This window comes from Podarcis pityusensis (genome assembly GCF_964106645.2).
Source record: "Podarcis pityusensis genome assembly, chromosome: 15".
In the NCBI taxonomy this organism is placed as follows: Eukaryota; Metazoa; Chordata; class Lepidosauria; order Squamata; family Lacertidae; genus Podarcis; species Podarcis pityusensis.
Window position 1 is genome coordinate 29,281,856 of NC_138040.1, and position 23,726 is coordinate 29,305,581.

The window sequence follows — 23,726 nt, forward strand, 5'->3', positions numbered from 1 at the left end:
GGCCGTCCGGCTCCTGCCCCTTTAAGGGGGAGCGTCCTCAGAGGTGACGTCACGGGCCGACCGGCCCGAGTGTTTACCGCGCGGCCTCGAGCCAGTCGCGAGCGCGGCGAAGTAGCGAGAGGAGCCTTAAAGGGGCCGCGCTTGCCTCTCGCCCCGTGGGGAGGCCCGTCCTCGGGCCTGCTGCGGGAGCCCCGACGCTTAGCGACGGGCATGCTGGCTCCAGGCGCTGCCGCCACCACCTGCTGCTCTTCCTCCTCCGTCCCCGTCAGCCGCCGCCCGCCTGCCGGGCTGGGGCCATGCTAGGCCCGCAGGGGGCGCCCCGTCTTCTCCTGCCGCCGCCGCTGCTCCTGCTGCTCCTGCTCTTGCCCGGGTCGGAGGCGGCGGCCGGCAAGAAGACCGTAGTGCAGAAGGAGGCCGACTTCGACAAGCCCTACACGGACGCCGTCAACGGCGAGCTGCTCAACATCTACGCCTTCAACCACACCGTCACCAGGAACGCGGTGAGCAGCCTCTGGGCGTGTGCAGAGGGCGCCCTTGCAGGGCAGTCTGGGGCCCCACCCGGAAGGGGGCGCTGCTGGGCCGCCCAGTCTCGTACACCGCTTGGGAAGGGACGGAGCCCCCCTACCCGCCGTTGTCCCCGTGCGGGAGAAAGGGGGTTGCTGGGCATTGTGAAGGTACCGGGGTTAGGCAAGTATAAATAAGGATGCTTTGGCTCTCTTGGGCAAGACAGTCCCCTTTCGCAAACCCGCCCGCCCACTTGCGAAGTGCAAGCGCTTTTGGAAGGGACCCAGAAAAGCCCTTGCTCGTCCAAGCAGAGAGGTCTGCGAGAGAGCCACGTCCTCTTCCGCCCCACCTTATCCTTATTTGTTTACAGTCAGTCATAAGGCTGTTTGGGTGTCCAGCCAGCAGCGATTCCTGCCCTTCTTCCGCACTTGTGGAACTCGTAGAGTTGGGAGGGACCCCGAGGGTCATCTAGCCCAACCCCTTGCAATGCAGGAATCTCAGCTAAAGCATCCATGGTAGATGGTCATCCAACCTCTGCTTCAAAACTTCCAAGGAAGGAGAGACCACAACCTCCAACAGCTCTTACTGTCAGAAAGTGGTTTTCCTGATGTTTAGTCGGAATCTCCTTTCATGTAACTCGACCGGCCTCAAGTTCCTAGATCTCAAGAAAAGGCTTCTCTGCTCAGCAGAGCTGTCCCTCTCCAGAGCTGCGCCTCTACAGCTTAAACTCCCTTTGTCCCCAAAGATGTGTCAAAGGTGAGATGAGCTGTAAGATCTTCTTGGCAGACCTTTGGCCTCCAGGTGGCATCAGGGAATTCTCACTCTGTGCTTTTTGTCTGGTGTGATACTTTGCTGGGTTGTGACACTTTAACCTGTTTGTTCTGGGCAGTTGGCCTTTGTATCCACGGCCTCACAAATTAGCAGCCAAGAAGGTAGAGGGCAAAGGTGGTTATCCTTATTCACCAACAGCAGCTCCCAAGTCTGGAGGACGCATAGAGCCTACAACCCCATCTGCCAGCTGTTGTTTTCCAGGTGAAAATCCACCTGCAACGTCATTCCTGTCTCGTCACCTAATGCAAGTGTACAGAAGGATCATGTCCCTCCTTAAAGCAGCCACTGTGAGGGGTGTGGCTTAAAGGTCTGTGTCATCAGCACTAAGTTGAGTTCCTGCTCCTGATGCTAAAGTTAGAGAAGTTTTTCTACACTTAAACATGGCAGCCCAGGAAATAATACTTATTTAAATTCCTAGGCATGCCACTGGGTTCCTTTGGGAGGAAGAGACTGGGATATAAATTTAACAAAACAAATATAAAGTGAAAAAAGGGAGGGGGGTGGCAGTCCTGTGCCAAACTGAAAATGTTATTCTGCTCCCTTGGCACCAGTACAAATCATTCAGTACTAGCACAGGCAGGTGCCCAAGGTTATTATTTCACACACACAGGCATCTCACTCCTTCCAGTACAGTTTTCTTGGCTTTCAGTCAGCTGTTATATTATTGCCTTCCCTACCCTGCTCCCCACAAGTTATGGGGATCCCATAGGCAAAAGCCAGCCTCCTTCTGCAACAAGGTGCAGGGTCATAGCTCAGTGGCAGAGCATCCGCTTTGCATGCAGAAGGTCCCGGGTTCAGTCCCCAAGGGCACTTCCAGGTAGGGCTGGGAAATATTCCTGTCTGAAAGAGACACTGTCGGTCAGAGTAGAGAACACTGAGCTAGAAGGACCCAGTGGTCTTGACTCCATATTAGACAGCTTCCTAGCTGCTGGGAGTGCCTAGTAAGGGGTCTCTAGACTCCATGCCAGCAAGAATGCAAGGCCTCTTTTTCTTCCTGGGTCTGGATTGTTGAGAAGAGGGCTTGTCTGGGACTCAGAGGCCAGTCCAGGAGCAGCTCCCCACTGACTCCTCCTTGGCTTAGGGTCACATCTACTCGGTCAGTGTGTCTGAGATGCCAGGGCAGCCTTTCCTGGGGTGCGGCAGAGCCCAACACTTTCTGCTCCTGAAACCGTCCCCCCTTGTTCTGCTCAGTCCTCCCTGTGCCAGGAAAGGTGTAGAATCCGTACCTCACTGCAGAGTAACAATGACTAGTGGCCTCTGCACATCCTAGGACCTTTGCAGGGGGGCAGAGTAGAAGATGTGTTTATTGAGCAACCCAAGCCTTCTTTTCTTTCTGACAGATGGGAGCACAGGCCAGGTCTGAGCTCTTGCGCAGACCTTTAGGGGAGTTGACCCAGGCGGCTGGCTGCAGAGTGCTTTCTTGGGCACCTGCCAGCCAGACTCATTAGCATCATTAGCTGTCTGCTGTCCTTTGCAACTAGTGGCCTCATGGGTGCCTTTGGTGGGTGGAAGGAGAAAGAGAGAGCAGGCAAAAGGTCCGAGGATGAGACATGCTTGGCTCTGCCTCCTGCCCCAAACCCAAGATCTCCTCTTGTTCTCACTCCTGCAGACGGAGGGAGTCCGGGTGTCGGTGAACGTGCTCTCAGAGCTGAAGGAGACACCGGTGCTCTTTGTGGTCAGGCAGAAGGAGGCCGTGGTGTCGTTCCAGGTGCCGTTAATCCTCAGGGGACTGTGAGTATCTCTGTGTGATGGACAGGCTCTTCTTTGCCCGAGTTTTCTTGGCAGGCTCATGGGGGTGGCCTCTTCCTGGCTGGAAGGATGCAGCAGCGAAGCATCCTCCGTCCCAGCTATCCATTCCCATTGGGGGCCCCATGGTCTGGCTCTTCTTACCTGGTGGCTACCCTTAGCCAAGGACAAGGTGACTGTGGGCCTGAGACTAGCTGGGTAGAAGGATGCTGATGCCAGGTGGCAGTTCTGCTCCTTCTGAGCCACAAAGGTCTCGCTCAGACGGGGCTGTTGGGTATTTGAATCGGACTGTGCTTGTGTGCCCCTGGTTGGTGTTCGCCAACCCCCTTCCTTCTGCCTCGGGTCTCCAGGTACCAGCGGAAGTACCTCTACCAAGATGTCAGCCGCACACTGTGCCAGCCTCAGACCAAGAGTGAGGTGGAGATGCAGTTCTTCTACGTGGATGTTTCTACGCTCTCCGTGAGCAACGCCTCCTACCAGCTGCAGGTCACTCGTGTGGATAACTTTGTGCTCAGGTGAGCAGCCTCTGACCTCTGGGGCTTGAAGCAGCCAAGGAGCCGGCTGCTTGTCCTGGCAGGTCCTCTTCGGCTGAAGACCAGGCCCAGGAGTTGGTGAGGTTGTGGTGGGAGCAGCAACGGTGCTCTTTGCTGGGTGCGGAATGGGAAATAAGATACAGAAGAATGCAGGGTAGCGGGGAAAGAAGGGAACACAGGCCCAGACACTGAAGGTGTGAAGGGGATCACAAAGTTCCTCTGAGCGTGTGCAACATTCTGCCCCCTCCCAAACCCTTAGGGAAAGTTAGGGGACTCACTTAGAGGGTGCAGCTTTCAGGCCAACACAATCTTGGCTCCTCCAGCCGCTATAAGTGTGTTCCTCCCACCAATAAACACACATATTGCACACACTGCTTTGTGGTTTTTCTCTACAAGAGGTATGTAACTTTTAAAGGTAAAGGTACCCCTGACCGTTAGGTCCAGTCGAGGACAACTCTGGGGTTGCGGCGCTAATCTCGCTCTATAGGCCGAGGGAGGCGCCGTACAGCTTCCGGGTCATATGGCCAGCATGACTAAGCCGCTTCTGGCGAACCAGAGCAGCACACGGAAACACTGTTTACCTTCCCGCCGGAGCGGTACCTATTTATCTACTTGCACTTTGACGTGCTTTCGAACTGCTAGGTAGGCAGGAGCTGGGACCAAACAACGGGAGCTCATCCCGTCGCGGGGATTCAAACTGCCGACCTTCTGATCGGCAAGTCCTTGACTCTGTTGTTTAACCCACAGCACCACCCGCGTCTTTTATGAAACAATTTAAGTCTTTCCTTTTCTTATTCCCTAACACAGGACCAATGAGCACTTCACCTTCAATGCCACGGCAGCCCAGCCACAGGTGAGTTCTCTCTGTTAGGGTGAAGAATAGAGAGGGCCCCAGATGGTAATTGCCAGAAGGAAGGCCTGTTGGACCGAGGTTTCGTTTATGAATCATGGCCTTGTGGGTGGCTCTGCATCTGGTTGTGACGTGGGAAGAGCTTGCTCTGCTTTGTAATACCTCAGAAACAGTGGCTCTGGCATTGTTGTTGTTGTGGGAATGCAGGAATCTCTTGCCCAGCAAGCTCAGGATTGTCTCCCTGGAGGCAGAGAGAAAGTTATTTTTAAGAACGTGGTCATTAATATCCCAGGAGCAGAGATAGCCCAGTTGGTAGAGCAAGAGACTCTTAATCTCAGGGGCATGGGTTCAAGCCTCACGTTGGGCAAAAGATTGCTGCATTGCAGGGGGTTGGACTAGATGACTCTTGGTGTCCCAACTCTACAACCCTATGATTCGAATTTCTGAGCTGCAGCTGATTGTGCTATTTTGGGGGAGGGGGCACACTAAAGGAAGGTAAAAGGGTGTTGGGGTGGGCTTTACGCCTTCCAGGGGCTGCATGTGGCTTCTTAACGCCTCCCTCTTCTCCTGGGCAGTATTTCAAGTATGAGTTCCCGGAGGGTGTAGACTTCGTGATAGTGAAGGTGACCTCTGCCATGGCCTTCCCCTGTTCTGTCATTTCCATCCAAGACATCTTGGTAAGTGAGATGGGTGGTTAGACCGGGAGGGCATATTTTTTTCATGAAGGATCCTGCCTTTTTTGGAGCAGTGGAGTGGCTGACCCTACTTCCTTCTTCCTTCCTTCCCTCAGTGCCCTGTCTACGACCTGGACAACAATGTGGCCTTCATCGGCATGTACCAGACCATGACCAAGAAGGCAGCCATCACTGTGCAGGTACCGGACTCAGGCTAGGAGCTGCGCCAAGTGCAATCTGAGCCCCGCAGAAGCGGCCAGGCTGGCTTCCCCGTTGCTTCTGGTGTCTGGTAGCATCAATTAGCAGATGGTTGCAGTGGTGTTGCTTGCGCCGGGGAATATTATCCATGCCCTTGGTGCTCCCGAGGAAGCGATGCTTGTTGAAGAGAAAACTGATTCTTTGGGTGCTTTGTGTGGCAGGCACGATGCCTCTGCCTCAGTGGCTGGCAAATAACAGGGGTTCACAGCCCTGGTCTGGCCTCAAATCCTGCCATCAGTTGGTCTGCCACTCACTAGGAACATCTTAGGGTGGTGTATGTGTGTATATAGGTATATGTATATGCTCTCAGAAGAGCCCAGGTGCCCCACATGGGAGTCCTTTAAGTGCTTGCTAGCTGGCACGTTGTCATGGAATTTCTGCAGCCCAGGGAAGACGGTTCCTGATGCTGCTCTTCCACCCTCTTGTTAACTTCCAGAAGAAGGATTTCCCCAGCCACAGTTTCTATGTGGTGGTTGTGGTGAAGACAGAAGACCAAGCTTGTGGTGGGCCACTGCATTACTACCCCTTTTCCAAAGGTACAGAGGTGGGAGTTCGGGGATGGGGTGGGGGCTTCAACAGAGATGATGCCTATGTTTTGGGTTTTTGCCTTGCCATGGCAGAATCCCAAAGAGACAGCGACTGGGTGGTGGGGTGTTCTGTGAGTCTGGCATGTTTCTATATCACTTTTTGTTATAATTTGCTCTGGGAGACTTTTGTTTCCAAATAAACACCTTGCATGCGAATACAGTTAAACAGTGCCATGAAGCGATTCGGAAGAAAGTTCTAATGTGAGCTAGCAATAGATCCTTTGAAAACTACTGGAGATTTATTTTTATTTTTGAGAGGGAGGAATAGAGATCTTATGTTGTACATATGCAGCAAATTATCTGTGCATTGACCCCTGTCCCTCCTTAAACACAAACTCAAGCCTCTTCCCCCTTCCCTTGGACTAGGAGGCATCCTGCTGCAGGACTGTTTGAAGAGCCCTTTCAGGGATCTGTATATAACCCTCTTTTAATAAACCTCTTACATTGCCAACCGCTATGTAGACCATGAATCACAGTGCAGTACAGTCAAAGGAAAGGGAGTCCCATGCTGACTTCGAAGGGTAAAATAGTAGGTAGTGTCTGGTTGTAGAAAGCGACCAAGAGAAAGTATTGCATCCTGCCTGCAGAAAAATGACTGTGGACTGTGCTGCTTTCTTGCTTGGCTAACCCTGGTCTTTTTGTGCATTCAGACGAACCTGTTGACCAAGGCAACCGCCAGAAGACCCTGGACGTGGTGGTATCGCCAGCAGTCACTTGTAAGTAGCCCTGGGTGTCAGCTGCACCCATTTGAATGGGCGAGGGAGCACAGGGAACAGCCCTGATTGGAGACACCAGGTTCCACCTCCTTACCCTGACTAGGGTTTTGAACTGCTGCCACTCAGCTTTGAAGGGTTGCTGCAAAGAGCATGGAGCTGGATGCCCTTTGAGGTCTGCTCCAGCTCTGCGATTCTGTGTAGCCCCCGATCATGTACTGAAGGGGCAGGAATTTTGCATGGGGAGTGACTTAATTCCTGCACCAGACATTTTCACTGGGCTATTTTCCATAAGATGGAGGTAAGCGGCAGAGAAAGGAAGAGAGCGTAGGTGGACCTAAGCAGGCATCCCACCTGTGCTTGGAAACAGGACTTTTAAGTTGTCAGCTCCAGCAGAAACTGCTGCACATCTACAAGGTCTTCCTCTTTCCCCCTTCCCTGCAGCACAGGCCTATGTGAGCGGGATGTTGTTCTGCCTTGGGGTTTTCCTCTCCTTCTACGTCCTGACGGTCCTCATCGCCTGCTGGGAGAACTGGAGGTGAGTCCTACCTTTACACCCATAGGTGGTGTGGCTCTTTCCTTCCTTTGCAGAGAGGCCGGTGCTCCTGCCACGCAGGTGGTCACCATCACGACTGTCCATCAGCCCAGGATATGGGTCCTTCTTACCATCTGCCTTCCTAAGGTGTCCCAGAATTCAGCGTGCGGCTTGGCTGGCTTGCGAGAGCCATCTGGAAGAATAAATTTCCCTGCTTTCTGTTTGGTGTCTGGATTGACGTGTGGCAGGGTACTCCTGCTTTGCAGTGGTGTTGTGAGCTGAAATAGCCCTCTCACCCCAAACGGTACAGGTTTCCAGTGACTCCATCCTTTGTACCTCCTGAAATCACCTCCTTTGGGGCAGAACTCTCCACAATAGCCCTGTGAAGCCCCTCCTCCAGAGGGACAAAGGAACCACCCAGCCCACTTCTACCAGAGCCTCCCCCTACTCCCTTCCATGGGCTTTTTGGTGGAGTGGAGAGTCTTTTTCTCTGTGGATGAGGCAGCTGTCTGAGGCACTCTTCATTACTTTATAGGCAACAGAAGAAGAAGAAGCAACTGGGACTGTTGGCTGCCATAGAAACACCCAGTACTGAAACTGGTAGGTGAGGTCTGTGTGTGTTGTGGGCTAGGAGCCAGGGTGGTTCTTGCTCCATGCCATAATGCTACAATTTCTGCATGTGACACCATTTGTGTCCGCCTTTGCAATTGCCTGCGGATGTACAGTGGCACCTCGGGTTACAGACACTTCAGGTTACAGACTCCGCTAACCTAGTAATAGTACCTTGGGTTAAGAATTTTGCTTCAGGATGAGAACATCCTGGGGTGGCAGCAGGAGTCCCCATTAGCTAAAGTTGTACCTCAGGTTAAGAAAAGTTTCAGATTAAGAACGGACCTCCAGAACGAATTAAGTTCTTAACCCAAGGTACCACTGTACTTTCACTCAGCAGCAACATGTAATACCATCTCTGTTAATTAATAGCCTTCCACATGCTCATGCCTCATGGTAACGTACAACATACAATAAAAACAACTAAAAACTAAATGGCAGCAGATAATTTTAAAAACAAAGTAAAGTAGACACTCATGCCAGAGACCTCTTTATCTAGCTGGGAAAGCCTATCAGAACAATTAAGGTCTTCAGTTGTTTATGGAAAGTTCTGTTAGTGGGTGCCTGTCATATCTCAACAGGAATTTGACTTAACAGGGGCAGCCACACCAAAAGCCCTGCTCTGAGCTACTGAGGAAGGGGCTTCTGGTTTTTCTGGGTCTCTTGATGGATCAAGAGATCTTTGAACAAGGGGACAGGCAACGGTGGTGGCGAGTGGGATGTTTTGGGAAGGGGGATTTCAGAAGCACAAGGGGAGGACACTGGAGCCATGGGCAAAACCTCTGGTTCCAAAACTGCCTGCAAAATCAACGAGATCTAGTACCCATTTTTCCCTAAAAAAAGAAGCGGGGGGTGGGGGGGAGAGAGAACTGAGTTGCTATGGAAGTCCAAGCTTGTCACAAGACTCAAGTTCCCACTCAGCATTCCACATTTGTGCAATTTCAGTTGTCTAAATCTTCAACCTTGGGTCCCCAGGTGTTGGTGCACTGCAACTCCTAAATCGGCTCATCCAGTTGCCATGGATGATGGGAGTTGTAGTCCAGCAACATCTGGCAACCCAGGGCTGAAGAAGGCCAGACTGAATGGCCGTGGACTGCTTAAACACTTGGATGGGAGCCCTTCTTGTTGCTTGCCGCTTCCAGCTCTTTCACAGCATGGGGGATCTGCACTGGCCAGCTGCTGTGTCCCCCCTCCCCTTGCCAGAGTCAGCTCAGGCTTTCCGGGGGCACCTGCTGTGGCTTGGGGGGGGCAGTTGTGGTGTAACACCCCTTGGCAATTAAAGGTAAAGGGACCCCTGACTGTTAGGTCCAGTCGTGACGGACTCTGGGGTTGCAGCGCTCATCTCGCTTAGTGGCCAGCATGACTAAGCCACTTCTCGCTTAGTGGCCAGCATGACTAAGCCACTTCTGGCGAACCAGAGCAGCACACAGAAACGCCGTTTACCTTTCCGCTGGAGCGGTACCTATTTATCTACTTGCACTTGGACGTGCTTTCGAACTGCTAGGTTGGCAGGAGCAGGGACTGAGCAACAGGAGCTCACTCCATTGCAGGGATTCGAACCACCGACCTTCTGATCGGCAAGCCCTAGGCTCTGTGGTTTAACCCACAGCGCTACCCACATCCCCCTTTGGCAATTAAAGTTTGGGTGTTTGCATCAGTAACGCTGTCTCTTTTTCCCTTTTTCTCTCTTGCTTCCCTTCCTCCTTTTTCTGGGGCACCTCATGCTCAGCTTCTCTCCTTGGTAAGCACCAAACACCTCCTTCTTTCTCTTAACTTCCAAGCAAAGGATTCTCCCTCAGCCTTTTTGTTTCCTTTGCCTTGAGGGGGGTGTCAGGTCCAGGTAGGCTCTGAGGTTCTACCCTAGACAGGAACCTCCGAAGCTGCTTCTGGTTTATACCTCTTTGAAGAGACCTCCATGATTGGGCGGTGAAATAAAAAATGGGCGACCTGTTTGCTCTGCCTCCTCTTCCCCAAACCTTTCCCTGATTCAAGACTCAGCCAAGGAGGAGTTGGCACCTTCGCCTGCCCACTGCACCTGCTCTGCTGCTGCCCACCCCCGTTCCCCGCGGTCACTGTCTGCTGATGGTTTATTGCAGGGCATCCCCACATCACCCCAGACTCCTTCCTGGGGCGCCAGCCTTACAACGGCTACAGTTATGGTTCCTTTGGTGAGTCCCAGGTGCAGATGGTGCCTCCCCCCTGAAGCCCCTCAGCCCACCTGTGCTGCAGGTATAGATACCAGGCCTAGCCTTTGGGAACTGCTGTGCCTGTTTGTCCAGGAAACCTGGTGGTGCAAATGAGCAAGACACTTCAAGGGGGTGGGGTGGGGGGAGGGAATTGCCGCCATCACCTCTCTTGTGATCACCTGAGAGGTCTGAGCCTTGCTGCGCCACTCACTCTGTTTTGCCCCCTCCCTGCCCTCCCAATTGCTGTTGCAGACAACGGTTCTACGGCCAGCACAGAAAATGTCACCGATAGCCTGCTGTCCACAGAAGCATCCTACAGTTACACAGGTGAGCTGCTTACCTGGACGGGTGGGAGTCTGGGGGATGCAGAGACCAGATTCCTTCTCTCAAGTGCCTGGGTTTTGCATGCTTGCATGGTGGGAGGCAGCTGGGTACCCCAAGAAAGTGGGCAAACAGGGTGAGCTGGGCTGCTGGGCCTCGTGGATCTTTGGGCCTTGCAAACCGCTTCGGGGGAAAGTTCCTGGCTTGTCGGTTGTTGTTGGCATTTCTGTGGCAGGTCCTGAGAGCTAACTCCTCTGTGTAACTCTTTCCTTTCCTTTCAAGGGCAGGATACCTGTCAGCACCGCCAGAGACACTGGGCCATTGCAATGGGTAGATGCTGGCAGAGAGAGAAATTGTCAATCATTTCACAATCAGGCATGGCGTTCCTGGCACCAGGCTTCCTCGACCCACTTCCTCGACCAGGAAAGGGAGAGGGCATTTTGGCCAGGCACCTCTGCTGCGTTCTGTGCTCTTTCCGTGTTATTTCAAAATCAATTTCTTGCCCCTGACAGCTGGTGAGAGAAATGTGGCTGGTGAAATCGCAAACATGGAGCTCAATTTAAAACATGGATACGAAGTGATGGGGCTACATGCTGCCTAAGCTACTACCCCCGACAATACAAATCCTAGCAGTGGCTGCTTGGTGGTGCAAGGAACACAGTCCAGGCTGAGTCCTGCTGGGCAGCCAGGAGGGAGCTCAAGAGGGGTTGAGCTTTGCTCTCCTCTGGCCTCCCTGGGGAGCAGAGGTGCAGGCAGACTCACATGCAGGATTCGGGTTGCTTTGCAGCTTCTCCTCCAGCAGCTTGGAGATACAAAAATATACTGACAAAAATGAAGCACGGAAGATGCAGTCGGCTGGCAAAGATGCTCCCTGGAACCAGGAATGTGATGCAAAGGCACAAACCCCAGCCCCCTCCCCAGTTCTCCCTCTTGAGCTCCCTGTGGCTTTCTGAGGGGCTGCAGTAGCGGGAGAGAGGGGTCATGCTTCTCCTTCCACCACCGCCATCCAGCAACAGGGATTCCTGTGGTTTCCCTTCAAGCCTTGTGGGCTAATTTGGATTGTAAGGATGAGGCCACTTACTCTCAGAAAGCTCACAGCGGAGGGGTGGGTTAATCTGCATGATTCCAACTCCCACACCAGGCAATTGCATGAATCAGGTGCATCCAGGACAGGTGATTGCTGCTCCTGGGGAGGGAGAAGGGGCCGAGCTCGCCATGGGGGCGGGAGAAGCAGGTGGCAGAGCACAGCATGTTGAGGGTCTTTCCTGACACTCCTTGGCCTACATTGGGCAAGGCGGCTTCTCGGCCCCGTAGCTGCCCAGGTGTCTGAAGACCCCCTACACTGAGCTGTCTGCTCTGCAGAAAATGAGGCAGCCAGGAGGTCCATTACATCACTAATTCAATGGCCCGGGGCTGATCTGACCTGTTGCCTTTTGGCCGTGAAGGCTGCCAGACGCTTCCCCGAAACTAAATTGTGTTGGGCTGAATTCCCCCTCCTACACACACACACACCTGGGGTCGGGGTGTGCGTGTGCGCCTGGCAGACCAGCTGGCCATGCCTGTCTGTGCCTTGTCAGTCATGCCGCCCCCTCTCTGCCCACAGATCGCTCCCTTGAGAACATGGCGGGGCGGCCACGGCTCGACTCGCTCAGCTCGGTGGAGGAAGACGACTACGACACGCTGGCCGACATCGACTCAGACAAGAACGTCATCCGCACCAAGGTGCCTTGCGCTGGGGAGCAGGAAGGCATGGGAGCCCAGAGTCTCCCTCTGCCATCGCCTGCCAGTGCTGTTCACCTGCCCTGTGTGTTGAGGGCTGGAAGTGATGCTTGCCTCGCTTGCCATTTAGAACAAGCCAGAGAGCCACAGGCTGTGGCGAGGGAGGGAGGAGACACAGGAGGAAGTGGGACTGAGTGAGCAGCACGTGGCCTGGCTGGCTTGCTTGAGACACCCAGAACCATCTGCAGGTGGCTCTTGATTTCTAAGGCTCTCTTGGGCTTTACCTGCAAGTTGGGTTGGACTGGGGGGAAAGGGATCAGACAAGATGAGCGGGGGTCAAAGCAGTCTCAGGGTCTGGAAATGCCGACCTTCCTTGTAGCCTCACAGGTTATCTTTCCATGAGGGGAGGAATCGGCCGCTCCCAAGGAGACCCACAGTTCACCCCGCTCCTTGTGTCTTCTCATTGCAGCAATACCTGTATGTGGCGGATCTGGCCCGCAAGGACAAGCGGGTGCTGCGGAAGAAATACCAGATTTACTTCTGGTGAGAGAGGAGAAGGATGTGGGGCGGGGAGGGGGGCTGTGCCCCACCTGTACTGGGGGGTAGCTCTCCCTTCTATCCATCAGTTCTGGGTAAAAGGGGCAGCCTGGCGTGGTGGCTGAGTGGACCTGCATGGCCCCAAGTGGGTCAACAGAGAGCCCACCTATTGCTTCATGGTGGAAATAAATTAGGGGTGTGGGATGCACATATGCCCCCTTACCTCTGGTGTCTCCTGCAGGAATATAGCCACCATTGCAGTCTTCTACGCTCTGCCCGTCATCCAACTGGTCATCACCTATCAGACCGTAAGTGGGTTTCTTTCCTGGGCTTCTTTCCATGTGCTATTGATAGTCACCTGGCCACCTAGGTGCTATGTTGTCCCCAAAAGCCTGGTCTACCCATTTCCCCTCCTCTGGGCTGGAGAGGTTGGCTTTTGCCCCAGCCCAGCTCTGAGCACCTAGTGCCTTCTCTGTGTCAGTGTGAGCTGGTTTCCCCAGATCTGAGCTCTGCTAAAGGGGGCGGTGGACTGCCAAGCCAGCCCTCACAGTTGGGTCCTCTGCAGTGCTTACCTCCCCTTTCTCGTTGGCAGGTGGTGAACGTCACCGGGAACCAAGACATTTGCTACTATAACTTCCTGTGCGCCCACCCACTGGGCAATCTCAGGTAGGAGCAAGGGTTATGCAGCGTCCATCGTTCTGCCCGGACACTGAGATCCAGTGCCGAGGGCCTTCTGGCGGTTCCCTCGCTGTGAGAAGCCAAGTTGCAGGGAACCAGGCGGAGGGCCTTCTCGGTGGTGGCACCCGCCCTGTGGAATGCCCTCCCTCCAGATGTCAAAAGAGAACAACAACTACCAGACTTTTAGAAGACATCTGAAGGCAGCCCTGATTAAGGCAGCTTTTAATGTTTAATAGGTTATTGTATTTTGGTGTTCTGTTGGAAGCTGCTCAGAGTGGCTGGGGAAACCCAGCCAGATGGGCAGGGTATAAATAATAAATAATAAAATTATTATTTATTTATTTATTTATTTATTTATTATTAGCGTCCTCTTCCCTGGGTCAGAGACTCCAGCAGAGCCTCTCTGGCTTTTGCCCACTGTGCCTTGATTCAGACCTTCTTTGCTTTCCTCTCCCCAGCGCCTTCAACAACATCCTCAGCAACATGGGCTACATCCTGCTGGGGCTGCTCTTCCTGCTCATCATCCTCCAGCGCGAGATCAACTATAACCGGGCACTGATGCGTAACGACCTGCAAGCTGTGGTGAGTCGCGGTGGGAGGATCCGGAGGGTGGTTTCAGTCCCCCGGAGCCTCGAAACCAGGCGCTGCACCCTCATTTGCCTCTCCTACCCTGGGACGCCTTTTTCTTCCTATCCCAGATCCCTAGTCTTAGAGGTATATTCAAGAGGCGGGTAGTGCTGTGGGTTAAACCACAGAGCCTAGGACTTGCCGATCAGAAGGTTGGCGGTCCGAATCCCCGCGACGGGGTGAACACCCATTGCTCAGTCCCTGCTCCTGCCAACCCAGCAGTTCGAAAGCACGTCAAAGTGCAAGTAGATAAATAGGTACCACTCTGGCGGGAAGGTAAAAGGCATTTCCGTGCACTGCTCTGGTTTGCCAGAAGCGGCTTAGTCATGCTGGCCACATGACCCGGAAGCTGTACACCAGCTCCCTCGGCCAGTAAAGCGAGTTGAGCGCCGCAACCCGAGAGTCGGCCACGACTGGACCTAATGGTCAGGGGTCCCTTTACCTTTTTATGTTCAATGCAGAGTTAAGAACAAAGGCAAAGGGTGAAACCGGCAGAAACAACATTCACAGCAGCATTTTATTTATTTGCTAGGGGCTGTCATCCCAGCCCACATTGCTTACCTTCCTCAGCCCCCAATCGTGTTGTCAACCATCCTTGGCTGTGCATGCGTATTCAGTCACCAGCGTGCGGATGGACAAGTGCAAATGAAATATAGGGAGATAATAAATGTATCGGCTCGTGTTCGAAATCCAGCATTTCCCCCCCAATTTAAAATCCTATAGAAAAAGTAAACAGTGTAGTCACAGCAAAATATTATGTCTATCATTTCATAACCTCACCTGTAGTTTTACGAACCATTTTATGTGTCAATACGAATGGAAGTTGTTAATGTTGCAGTTGTTGTATAAGGGATTGTTATTTTGACCTGAGTGTAATTGAAATTATTAATATTTTGGTACACAGAAATAAAGTAAATATTCAAACCATCAATTCTAGCATGCGGGGAGCCCCCTAAATTATATAGTTTGGTATCTGCATGATTGGCATTAGTAATTGTATTATAATGAGGCTGTTACTAGATTGTAATTGAAAACTAATAAAAATTATTATAAAAAAAAAAAATTAAAAAATTGAGGGTCACAGCAGCAGTAAACATACATCAGATTAATGAATCATAGCTAGCCGTACCAGAAAGGCGTGCTTTATGAACTTTAGCCTACACCAACCAATGTTGGGACTACAGCTCCCATCAACCCCAGACAGCATGGTCATATGATACTGGGGCTGATGGGAGTTGTAGTCCAACAGCATCTGGAACAGGTTGGTGAAGGCTGGTAGACTCTCTCCATCTCTACAGGCACACAAATACGCAAAAACTTGGGGGAAGTACGTTCTCTTCCTTTCTCCCTGGCTTGCTGTAGTTGTGCAGAGAGTTCTGCTCTACTCGCCACCTCTTCCCAGCCCCTTTTTCTCTCCGGTAGATGGGGGCACAGTTGACCGTGACCCAGGGAGACCATGGGAGCAGAAAGGGCTGCAGCTGAATGCCAGCTTGCAGGTGAAGCCACTGCCCAGCTTCTCTCTGAAACAGGAACACCCTCTTCTCCCTTCTCTTTTCCTAGGAGTGTGGCATCCCTAAGCACTTTGGCCTCTTCTATGCCATGGGAACTGCCCTCATGATGGAGGGGCTGCTCAGCGCCTGCTACCACGTCTGCCCCAACTACACGAACTTCCAGTTTGGTGAGTGTCGCCTGGGAAGTGGGGCAGGACCGGAGGGGAGGGGCTGCCTGCACCCGGCAGATCAGGCACCCCCAACCTGGTGCCCTCCATCCTGCTTCCAACTGCAACTCATAGCAGGCCCAGCCAGCATGGCCACGGCAGCTGGAGGGCACTAGGTTGGGAAAGGCTGGGCTTCACAATCCAGGGGCCATGGAGAACTTGCCAGAGGAGCCCTGCAGAAGAACGTGCAGCAGGTGCCCTGCCTTGTACGTCTTGGGAAAACGTGTACAAATAATGATATTAGGGGCAGCCCCTCTGCCCATGTGCCAAGTGCACTTTGCTTGCCCCTGAATAGCCACCTGCTGCATGAAATTTTATGATGATTTAGTTAAATACATTAAGTTAAGTTAAATTAATTGGGAAAAGCTTGCAATTACCAGATAGGCTGAGGATTAAAACATGTCATGTGAAGAATTACTGTATTTTTCGCTCTATAGGATGCACTTTTCCCCCTCCAAAAATTAAGGGGAAATGTGTGTGCGTCCTATGGAGCGAATGCAGGCTCCTTGGCTTCAGCGATAGCAACGCGAAGCCTCCGAAGTGCAGAGGGAGCGCTCCTTCTATGCTCCGGAGGCTTTGTGTTGCTTTCGCTGAAGCCTGGAGAGCGAGAGGGGTCGGTGCGCACCAACCCCTCTCGCTCTCCAGGTTTCAGGGATAGCCACCTGACGCCTTCAGAGCACAGCGCAAGTTCCCGCTGCACTCCGCAGGGTTCAGGTTCCTTTTGCTGAAGCCAGGAGAGCAAGACTCTCCTGGCTTCAGCAGAGAGGGAGAGCTGCGCAGCGCCCCTTCAGCCAAGCGAGAGGAGAAATGGAAGGGGCTCCGTTTCTCCTACCGCTTCGCTGAAGGGGTGCTGAGCAGAGGGGGGGAGAATTTTTTTCCCTTGTTCTCCCCCTCTAAAACAAGGTGTGTCCTATGGTCCAGTGCGTCCTATAGAGCGAAAAATACGGTAATATGTTTAATGCTGAATGGATAAGACAGAAATATGTTAAGCGACTAGGTTAATTATATAAGAATTTTGATTTGAAAAACCGTTAAAATGATATGCACTGAAATTCAACTAGGGGGAGACGAGGAAGTCACTCAACAATGTTACAGTGGTGCCTCGCAAGACGAAAAGAATCCGTTCCGCGAGTCTCTTCGTCTTGCGGTTTTTTCGTCTTGCGAAGCAAGCCCATTAGCGGTTTAGGGGATTAGCGCTATTAGCGGCTTAGCGGGCTTAGCAGATCAGCTGATAAGCGGCTTAGTGGCTTAACGGATCAGCTGTTAAGCGGCTTAGCGGATCAGCTGATAAGCGGCTTAGTGGCTTAACGGATCAGCTGTTAAGCGGCTTAGCGGATCAGCTGATAAGCGGCTTAACGATCAGCTGTTAAGCGGCTTAGCGGATCAGCTGATAAGCGGCTTAGCGGCTTGGGAAAAAGGGGGGGAGGGGGGAAAAACCCGCAGGAACTCGCAAGACATTTTCGTCTTGCGAAGCAAGCCCATAGGAAATTCTTTTGCGAAGCACCTCCAAAACGGAAAACCCTTTCGTCTAGCGGGTTTTCCGTCTTGCGAGGCATTCGTCTTGGGGGGCACCACTGTATTAAGATTAGTTTTAATAAGGTAATGATTTATGTTTGTTTGTATGTATGTGTGTTTAAAAGTTGTGAAAATGAATTTAAAAATTTGGGGGAAAATAATGAATAGCCACCTGCTGCTGGTCTCTTGTTTGCAGACACCTCTTTCATGTACATGATCGCCGGCCTCTGCATGCTGAAGCTGTACCAGAAGCGCCACCCTGATATCAATGCCAGCGCTTACAGCGCCTATGCCTGCCTGGCCATTGTCATCTTCTTCTCGGTCGTTGGGGTGGTGAGTGGCGATGGGAAGCCTCCGGAGCTCCATGCGGGAAGGAGGGAGGGAGGCAGGCCTGAGCTGGGACAGTGGCCTTCCCAACCCCCGGGGGCTGGTGTCCTGTTGGCCCGCGTGGGTCTTTTCATTCTTCCTTTTCGTGGGTTTTTGCAAACGGCGTTGTCCCTCTCCGGCGTCCCTCAAATTCCTTGGTGGCTTTTATGTATTGGCAAAACGTTTCAGATTTGTTTTAAAAACAAAATCACAGCAGTGAACCAGGAAAGGAAAGCCTTTCCCGCGATTATTACGCTTCAGGAGAACAAATCGGGGGATTTGGCGCTGCGGGTTAAACCACAGAAGGTCGGCAGTTCGAATCCCCGCAACGGGGTGAACTTCCGTTGCTCGGTCCCTGCTCCTGCCAACCTAGCAGTTGGAAAGCACGTCAAAGTGCAAGTAGATAAATAGGTACTACTCCAGCGGAAAGGTAAACGGCGTTTCCGTGCGCTGCTCTGGTTCTCCAGAAGCGGCTTAGTCATGCTGGCCACATGACCCGGAAGCTGTACGCCGGCTCCCTCGGCCAATAAAGCGAGATGAGCACTGCAACCCGAGAGTCGGCCACGACTGGACCTAATGGTCAGGGGTCCCTTTACCTTTACCTTACCCTTCAGGAAAGGACGTTGCAGAACCCGCTTTCTGCTCCTCTTCCGCCCCAATTTCCTCTTAAAATAGTGGGGAAACCCTGGCTTCCATTGAAAGGAGGGAGGAGGCAGAAAGGAGACTTCCTGTCTTGCCTTCTCACCCCACTCCCTCCCCCAGCCTTGAATTCAGTATCATGGCCTTCAAACGGCATGATGCGCCCCTTTCTCCCTGCTCTCCCAGGTCTTCGGCAAGGGCAACACGGCTTTCTGGATCGTCTTCTCCGTTATCCACATCCTCTCCACTCTGCTGCTGAGCACCCAGCTCTACTACATGGGCCGCTGGAAACTGGGTGAGTTCTGCCAGCCCTTCTTTTTTAATAATAATATATTTTTATTGAATTTTCTGTTGCACAATTTCAAATGAATATTTTACAAACTTAAAAAATATCCACTGGCTTCCATTCTTCTCTTTCCGTGGTTCATTTTACGTATCCTATATCCCTGCATATTTTAGTATAACCATTCAAATCAATTTTCCACTTTTACATCCATCAAAGAATTCTTTACTGACTCTATTTAACTTATCTTAATGCTGCCAGCGTTTTCAGCTGTAGGCACTTTCTTTCCATATACAGTGGAACCTCGGGTGTACTCAATAAATGTTTTCCAATCTTATTTAAACACATGTTCTTGTCTCTTATTCAATATGTTAAATCTGCAAGTTGTGTGTATTCTGTCAACTTAAGTTGCCAAGCCTCTTGAGTTGGGACCTCGCTCACTTTCCATTTGGGGGCTAACAAAACAACGGGCATAAAAAAGAATAAGAAATCAAGACAGCAAACTTTTTATAAAAGAATGGAAATGGTTTATTGAATATTTACAGATAAATTGCAAACAGGTAAAAACATTGGCAGGATTATTGTAATAACCTGCAGTTACATAAGAATATACCTGTATATTTAAAGTAGATAATTAAATGAGTAAATTAAATGAATTTGGATATGCAGAAGAAATTTTAAAAACTAAATTTAAGGAACCGCAGAAAGAGAGGGAAGGAAGTCAAACTTTGAAATGTTAAAAAGATTGTAAAAGTAATGAAATGTATAAACTTGAAAAGTATAAATAAAAACTTAAAAACAAAAACAAAAACGGGCATACATAAATAACCTTTTCTGACACCTGGGAATTTCATTCTGGGTTATCCCCAGAAAAAATGACTCTGTTTTCTTGGGGAGGAGGGCGCATGAGAGAAATCTCATGGCTGATTATGTAAACATGTCCTCTGCTTGCTTCCCAGGAGTGGCCTCCTGCCCCCACCATGTCAGCCCACAGGGCAGGGTGCATTCCTGGGTCCACATAGCTTTAACGTGTCTCTCTCTCTCTCCACAGACTCTGGGATCCCACGCAGGATCTTGCACGTGCTTTACACGGACTGCATCCGCCAGTGCAGCGGGCCTATGTATGTGGTGAGTAAGGCTGGATCTATACTGATAAAAAAACAACACTATAAAATCTCTCGTTGCAAAATTCCATTGGCGACAGATCACTGCTCTACAGCACCACCTGGTGTCACATGTTTGTAGTGCAGTTGTAAAAATACAATTGACGCGTGTAGCTAAGTCCTCTAAGTGTGGCTGGCTCTCTCCTGGAAGGATTGCGGGGGCTGTATGAAAACTCGACCTCCCTCTCGCTGGGCTAGGGCCCCCGTGGGTGCTTTGCCGGCCTCTGTTGCAGATGCTAATCCCCATTGCCTCCCTCTCTTTTCCTCCACAGGATAGAATGGTGCTGCTGGTGATGGGCAATGTCATCAACTGGTCTCTGTAAGTCAGGGTTGATGGGCAGGGCAGGATCCAACTGGGCAGAGAGGATTACCAGCCAGTCAAGGGGCAGGAGGGGGGGTGTATTTATATCAGATTAGGCAAGAGACACAGGGCCTTCTCTCTGGTGATGCTGTGGGAGATGGGCTCCCTCTGCCCTTTCTAAAGGGAGGTTAGCAAATATCTTTTTTTTTTTTAAGAAAAAGATTCAGCTCGCTTATAACACGTGGCCTGCTGCCGTTATGGGATTTGTGTTTTCCTTTCTTCGGGCTGCTCCTAGTCTCAGAATGTTTCGTGAGAACAGCTCCTGCCTTATTCAGGTTTTAGGTCTGCTGTTTTTATTGTGCGTGTGCGTTTTAAATTGAATTTGCACTTGCATGTGGTGGGACAGAAAGGCAGAACAGCAACAAGAGTGACACATTATCATAACAACAATGGCAGGAGTGGTCCTCTCAGGCTGGCAGAGGCCTCCCCCCCGTGGCCTTGAAGGGCCCCCAGTTGTGGTCCTTGAGGAGTCACCCTCCCGCTTGACAGCCTCCTTTTCCCCACAGGGCTGCTTATGGCCTCATCATGCGGCCCAACGACTTTGCCTCCTACCTTCTGGCCATTGGCATCTGCAACCTCCTCCTCTACTTCGCCTTTTACATTATCATGAAGGTGCTGCACGTAACCCGACTTGGCTCTTGGGGGCGGCCGGGGCCAGCTTCTCTCTGGGCGGAATATAAATTGCATAAATAATAATATCGAGGGGGTGGGGGTTCCCATTCAGAGGCGCCAGTTCGCGAGGGCAATTGTGGGTGGAGTTGTGTGCATGATGAAAGGATGTCAGGACGTACCCAGTATCAGTCCCCAGCATGGGGCTGCTTCCACCTTCCTTCCCCTCTGTGGCAGGAGGAGGAGCCACCAGCCACTGACACGCTCAAGCTCCTTTGCCCCCTGATTTTTTTTTTGGACTTTGGGGGGGTCCCCCAAAAATTATTGTATGTGAGCCAAAAGGATTTGACCTTCATGAGTTGGCGCCCCTGCTCCCATTTATTATGGTGGGGTAGCTTCCTGCTAGATTGGAGCCCCTCTGTGCTCCTTTTGTCTGTGAATTCAGTGCACCTGCAATAGCAACCAAGAAAGTTGGGATTTCCACCTCCCTCCCTTCCTCAACTTTGTTTCTGATCAGCTTTCCTTGCCCTGCAGCTCCGGAGTGGGGAACGCCTCAAGCTGATCCCCCTGCTCTGCATCGTTTGCACTTCCGTCGTCTGGGGCTTTGCCCTCTACTTCTTCTTCCAGGGGCTGAGCACCTGGCAGGTGAGCCATTTCCCCACCCTCCATATCCTCAGTTCCCCCACAGGCTTGTCCAGAACCGCCCACGTCAGAGCAGACCTCTGAGTAACAAGTTGAAGGAGCTGCACTTATACAGTGGTACCTCGGGTTACAGACGCTTCAGGTTACAGACTCCACTAACCTAGAAATAGTGCTTCAGGTTAAGAACTTTGCTTCAGGATGAGAACAGAAATTGTGCTCCGGCAGCATGGCAGCAGCGGCAGGCCCCATTAGCTAAAGTAGTGCTTCAGGTTAAGAACAGTTTCAGGTTAAGAACGGACCTCTGGAACGAATTAAGTACTTAACCCGAGGTACCACTGTAAAAGGCTTTAGAAAAGCTCTCATGCAGAAGATCCATCCCTGCCCTGCATTGCTGTTTGGTTAGGGCAGCCTTAGCTTTAAGCATGGCTCCCTCCGTACCTTTTGGGACTACGACTCCCATCAGCCCCAGGCAGTGGCCTGGCAGTTGCATCCCCAGACCTCTGGAGGGCGCCAGTTAGGGGCAGACTGGGTTAGAGCTTGTTGGGTGGGGGCAGCTGAATCCAGCGCAGGCTGCGCAGACCGCCTGCCTCCTGCCAAGCATCACAGACTTCCTTGTCGCTGACCCTCCGCAGAAAACGCCGGCCGAGTCCCGCGAGCATAACCGGGACTGCATCCTGCTTGACTTCTTTGACGACCATGACGTCTGGCACTTCCTCTCGTCCATTGCCATGTTTGGCTCCTTCCTGGTAGGTGGCGTGGGCCCAGCTGGCCTGGCAAGGGGTGGGAAATAGCAGCACCCAAACGGTGGTCTCCAATGCCGGCTGCGCGGAAAGGGCCAGCAAATACTGGCGAGCAGGGAAGAATCTGGAGGGAGGTTCGCCAAGGCGGTGCAGGCCGGGGCGAAAGCAGCACCCCGCACCCACGTACTCCCCCTTGCACGACAGCACAAAGCTACCTTCATTTCTGGGGAAGGAGAGGGTGGGCTTCTAAACCACCGCCCACCTCCCCAACCTGACCCTCCCTCCCTTCCTCTTGTTGTAGGTATTACTGACTCTGGATGATGACCTCGATTGTGTCCAGCGTGACAAGATCTATGTCTTCTAGAGGCCAGGATTCCCCAGCAAGGGGGGAACGAGGTCTTTCCTGCCTGATGGCTTGGGACAGGCCTTGCAGAGGCGTCTGGCTGGAGCCAGGATTTGCAACAGGCCTCCCTGCCCGTTCAAATGCATCGTGAAGATGTCACCTTTGGCAGAGCCTGCAGGAGCAACCTAGGCTGACGGTGGGGGGCACACCCTCTTTCAGTATTTGAGGCTTCACGGTGCTGGATGCCCCGGGCAACTTTGGGCAGCTTTGAATGTTGCCTGTCTTGCATTTCCAAGAGCTCTGGATGCCAGGCAGGCTCCAGCCAGGTCGCTTGGTCCTGCTGCTGCGCCAGGTTTTCAAGAGAATCGGCACCTCGTTGGCTGCCAGCCTCTGAGGGTTGGCCTATGTGCCCACCGACTCCCCTGGGCATGGCCTGGGTCAATAGGGAAATGATAAGTTCCCCCCCTGCCGCTGCTGCCTCCTCCTCCTCCTTAAAGGGGTGGGGGCTTGTTGTCAGGGGCCAAACTGGGGCATGGGGCTCAGGAGAGGGCCTGGCAGCAGCTCCTAGGTAAGGGGGCTGGCAGGAGCCTGCCCTGGGGGCCCTCGCCCTGGAAGCTCTGCATCCGCCCATTGCCTCACGCACATTTCTGCCAGCCCTGAGTTAAGCACATCTTCGCCCTCTGCAGCTGAGGCCACGTTGCCTCCTATCTCTGGACAAAGACTTCTGACCTCCATGACGCTGCCACAACCGGTGTGATCTTCCTTCCAAGCGTGGCCTTTCTGAGGGGCGGGTGGTGCTCAGTGGGGCCCCTCTTGCCAACTAGATGCCACTGCCCTTGCTCTGGGCCACTGCCATGCCCAGGAGGAAGGGGGCGCCGTTTTCTCTCTGTTCTTAAAGCACACACGGCATTGGGGAGGGGGCTCCCTTCAGTGCCTAACTAAAATTGGGGCGGCAGGTTGGGCTCTGTCTCCTTGTCTCCCCTTCCGCCTGCCACTGGGTGGGCCTTGGCAGCTGCGTCGCCCCCTGACGGTTTACACTGCACTGCCTGAAGATGTTTGCTCCTTTTTACTCTTGTTTTCTGCTCAGACCTAGGATCCAGGAGGCCTCTCTCCTCTCATTGTTCCATATGAGCTGCCCAAAGTGGCCGTACGAATAACAGTTATGGGTGGCCGCTCCGGGCTGCAAGCCAAAGGGCTCCTTCAGTGGCTGGGGGGAGGCCCCCACCCACTGCACTACTGGGGGAAGAGCCTTTCCCCCCCCCCCACAAAAAATAGCAATGAGAACGGCCTCCTATATTCGTCCATTCCTGGTTATTGATTGTGAGTTTGTTTGTTTTTTAACCATTATTCGTGTAAGACGTTGCAGAACAAAACGACCGTTTTCATTTCTTACGGATTCTGCTGCCAAATGCAAAGAAATAAACAAAAGCCTTGCTTTGC

The 23,726-nt window shown here is 52.4% G+C and overlaps 1 protein-coding gene across 4 annotated transcripts; it reads left to right on the forward strand.

The window, feature by feature from the left end:
• Positions 1–65: 65 nt before the first annotated feature.
• On the forward strand, positions 66–23,726 carry SIDT2 (SID1 transmembrane family member 2). Of its 4 annotated transcripts, XM_080983451.1 has the most exons (27): positions 119–500; positions 2,945–3,066; positions 3,432–3,596; positions 4,422–4,467; positions 5,040–5,141; positions 5,255–5,338; positions 5,833–5,932; positions 6,634–6,699; positions 7,141–7,234; positions 7,767–7,831; positions 9,937–10,008; positions 10,279–10,353; positions 10,630–10,677; positions 11,951–12,069; positions 12,536–12,609; positions 12,845–12,911; positions 13,196–13,269; positions 13,740–13,863; positions 15,469–15,586; positions 17,337–17,473; positions 18,332–18,440; positions 19,480–19,556; positions 19,864–19,910; positions 20,459–20,564; positions 21,096–21,206; positions 21,836–21,949; positions 22,245–23,726. In XM_080983451.1, exons 1-27 carry the CDS (start codon positions 297–299, stop codon positions 22,305–22,307), a joined length of 2,583 nt encoding a protein of 860 aa, XP_080839577.1. In that variant the 5' UTR covers positions 119–296; the 3' UTR covers positions 22,308–23,726. The 4 variants fall into 4 exon arrangements, with proteins under 4 accessions (XP_080839579.1, XP_080839578.1, XP_080839580.1 ...); XM_080983453.1 differs by lacking the exon at positions 9,937–10,008 and having other exon boundaries at positions 66–500; XM_080983452.1 differs by lacking the exon at positions 10,630–10,677 and having other exon boundaries at positions 67–500.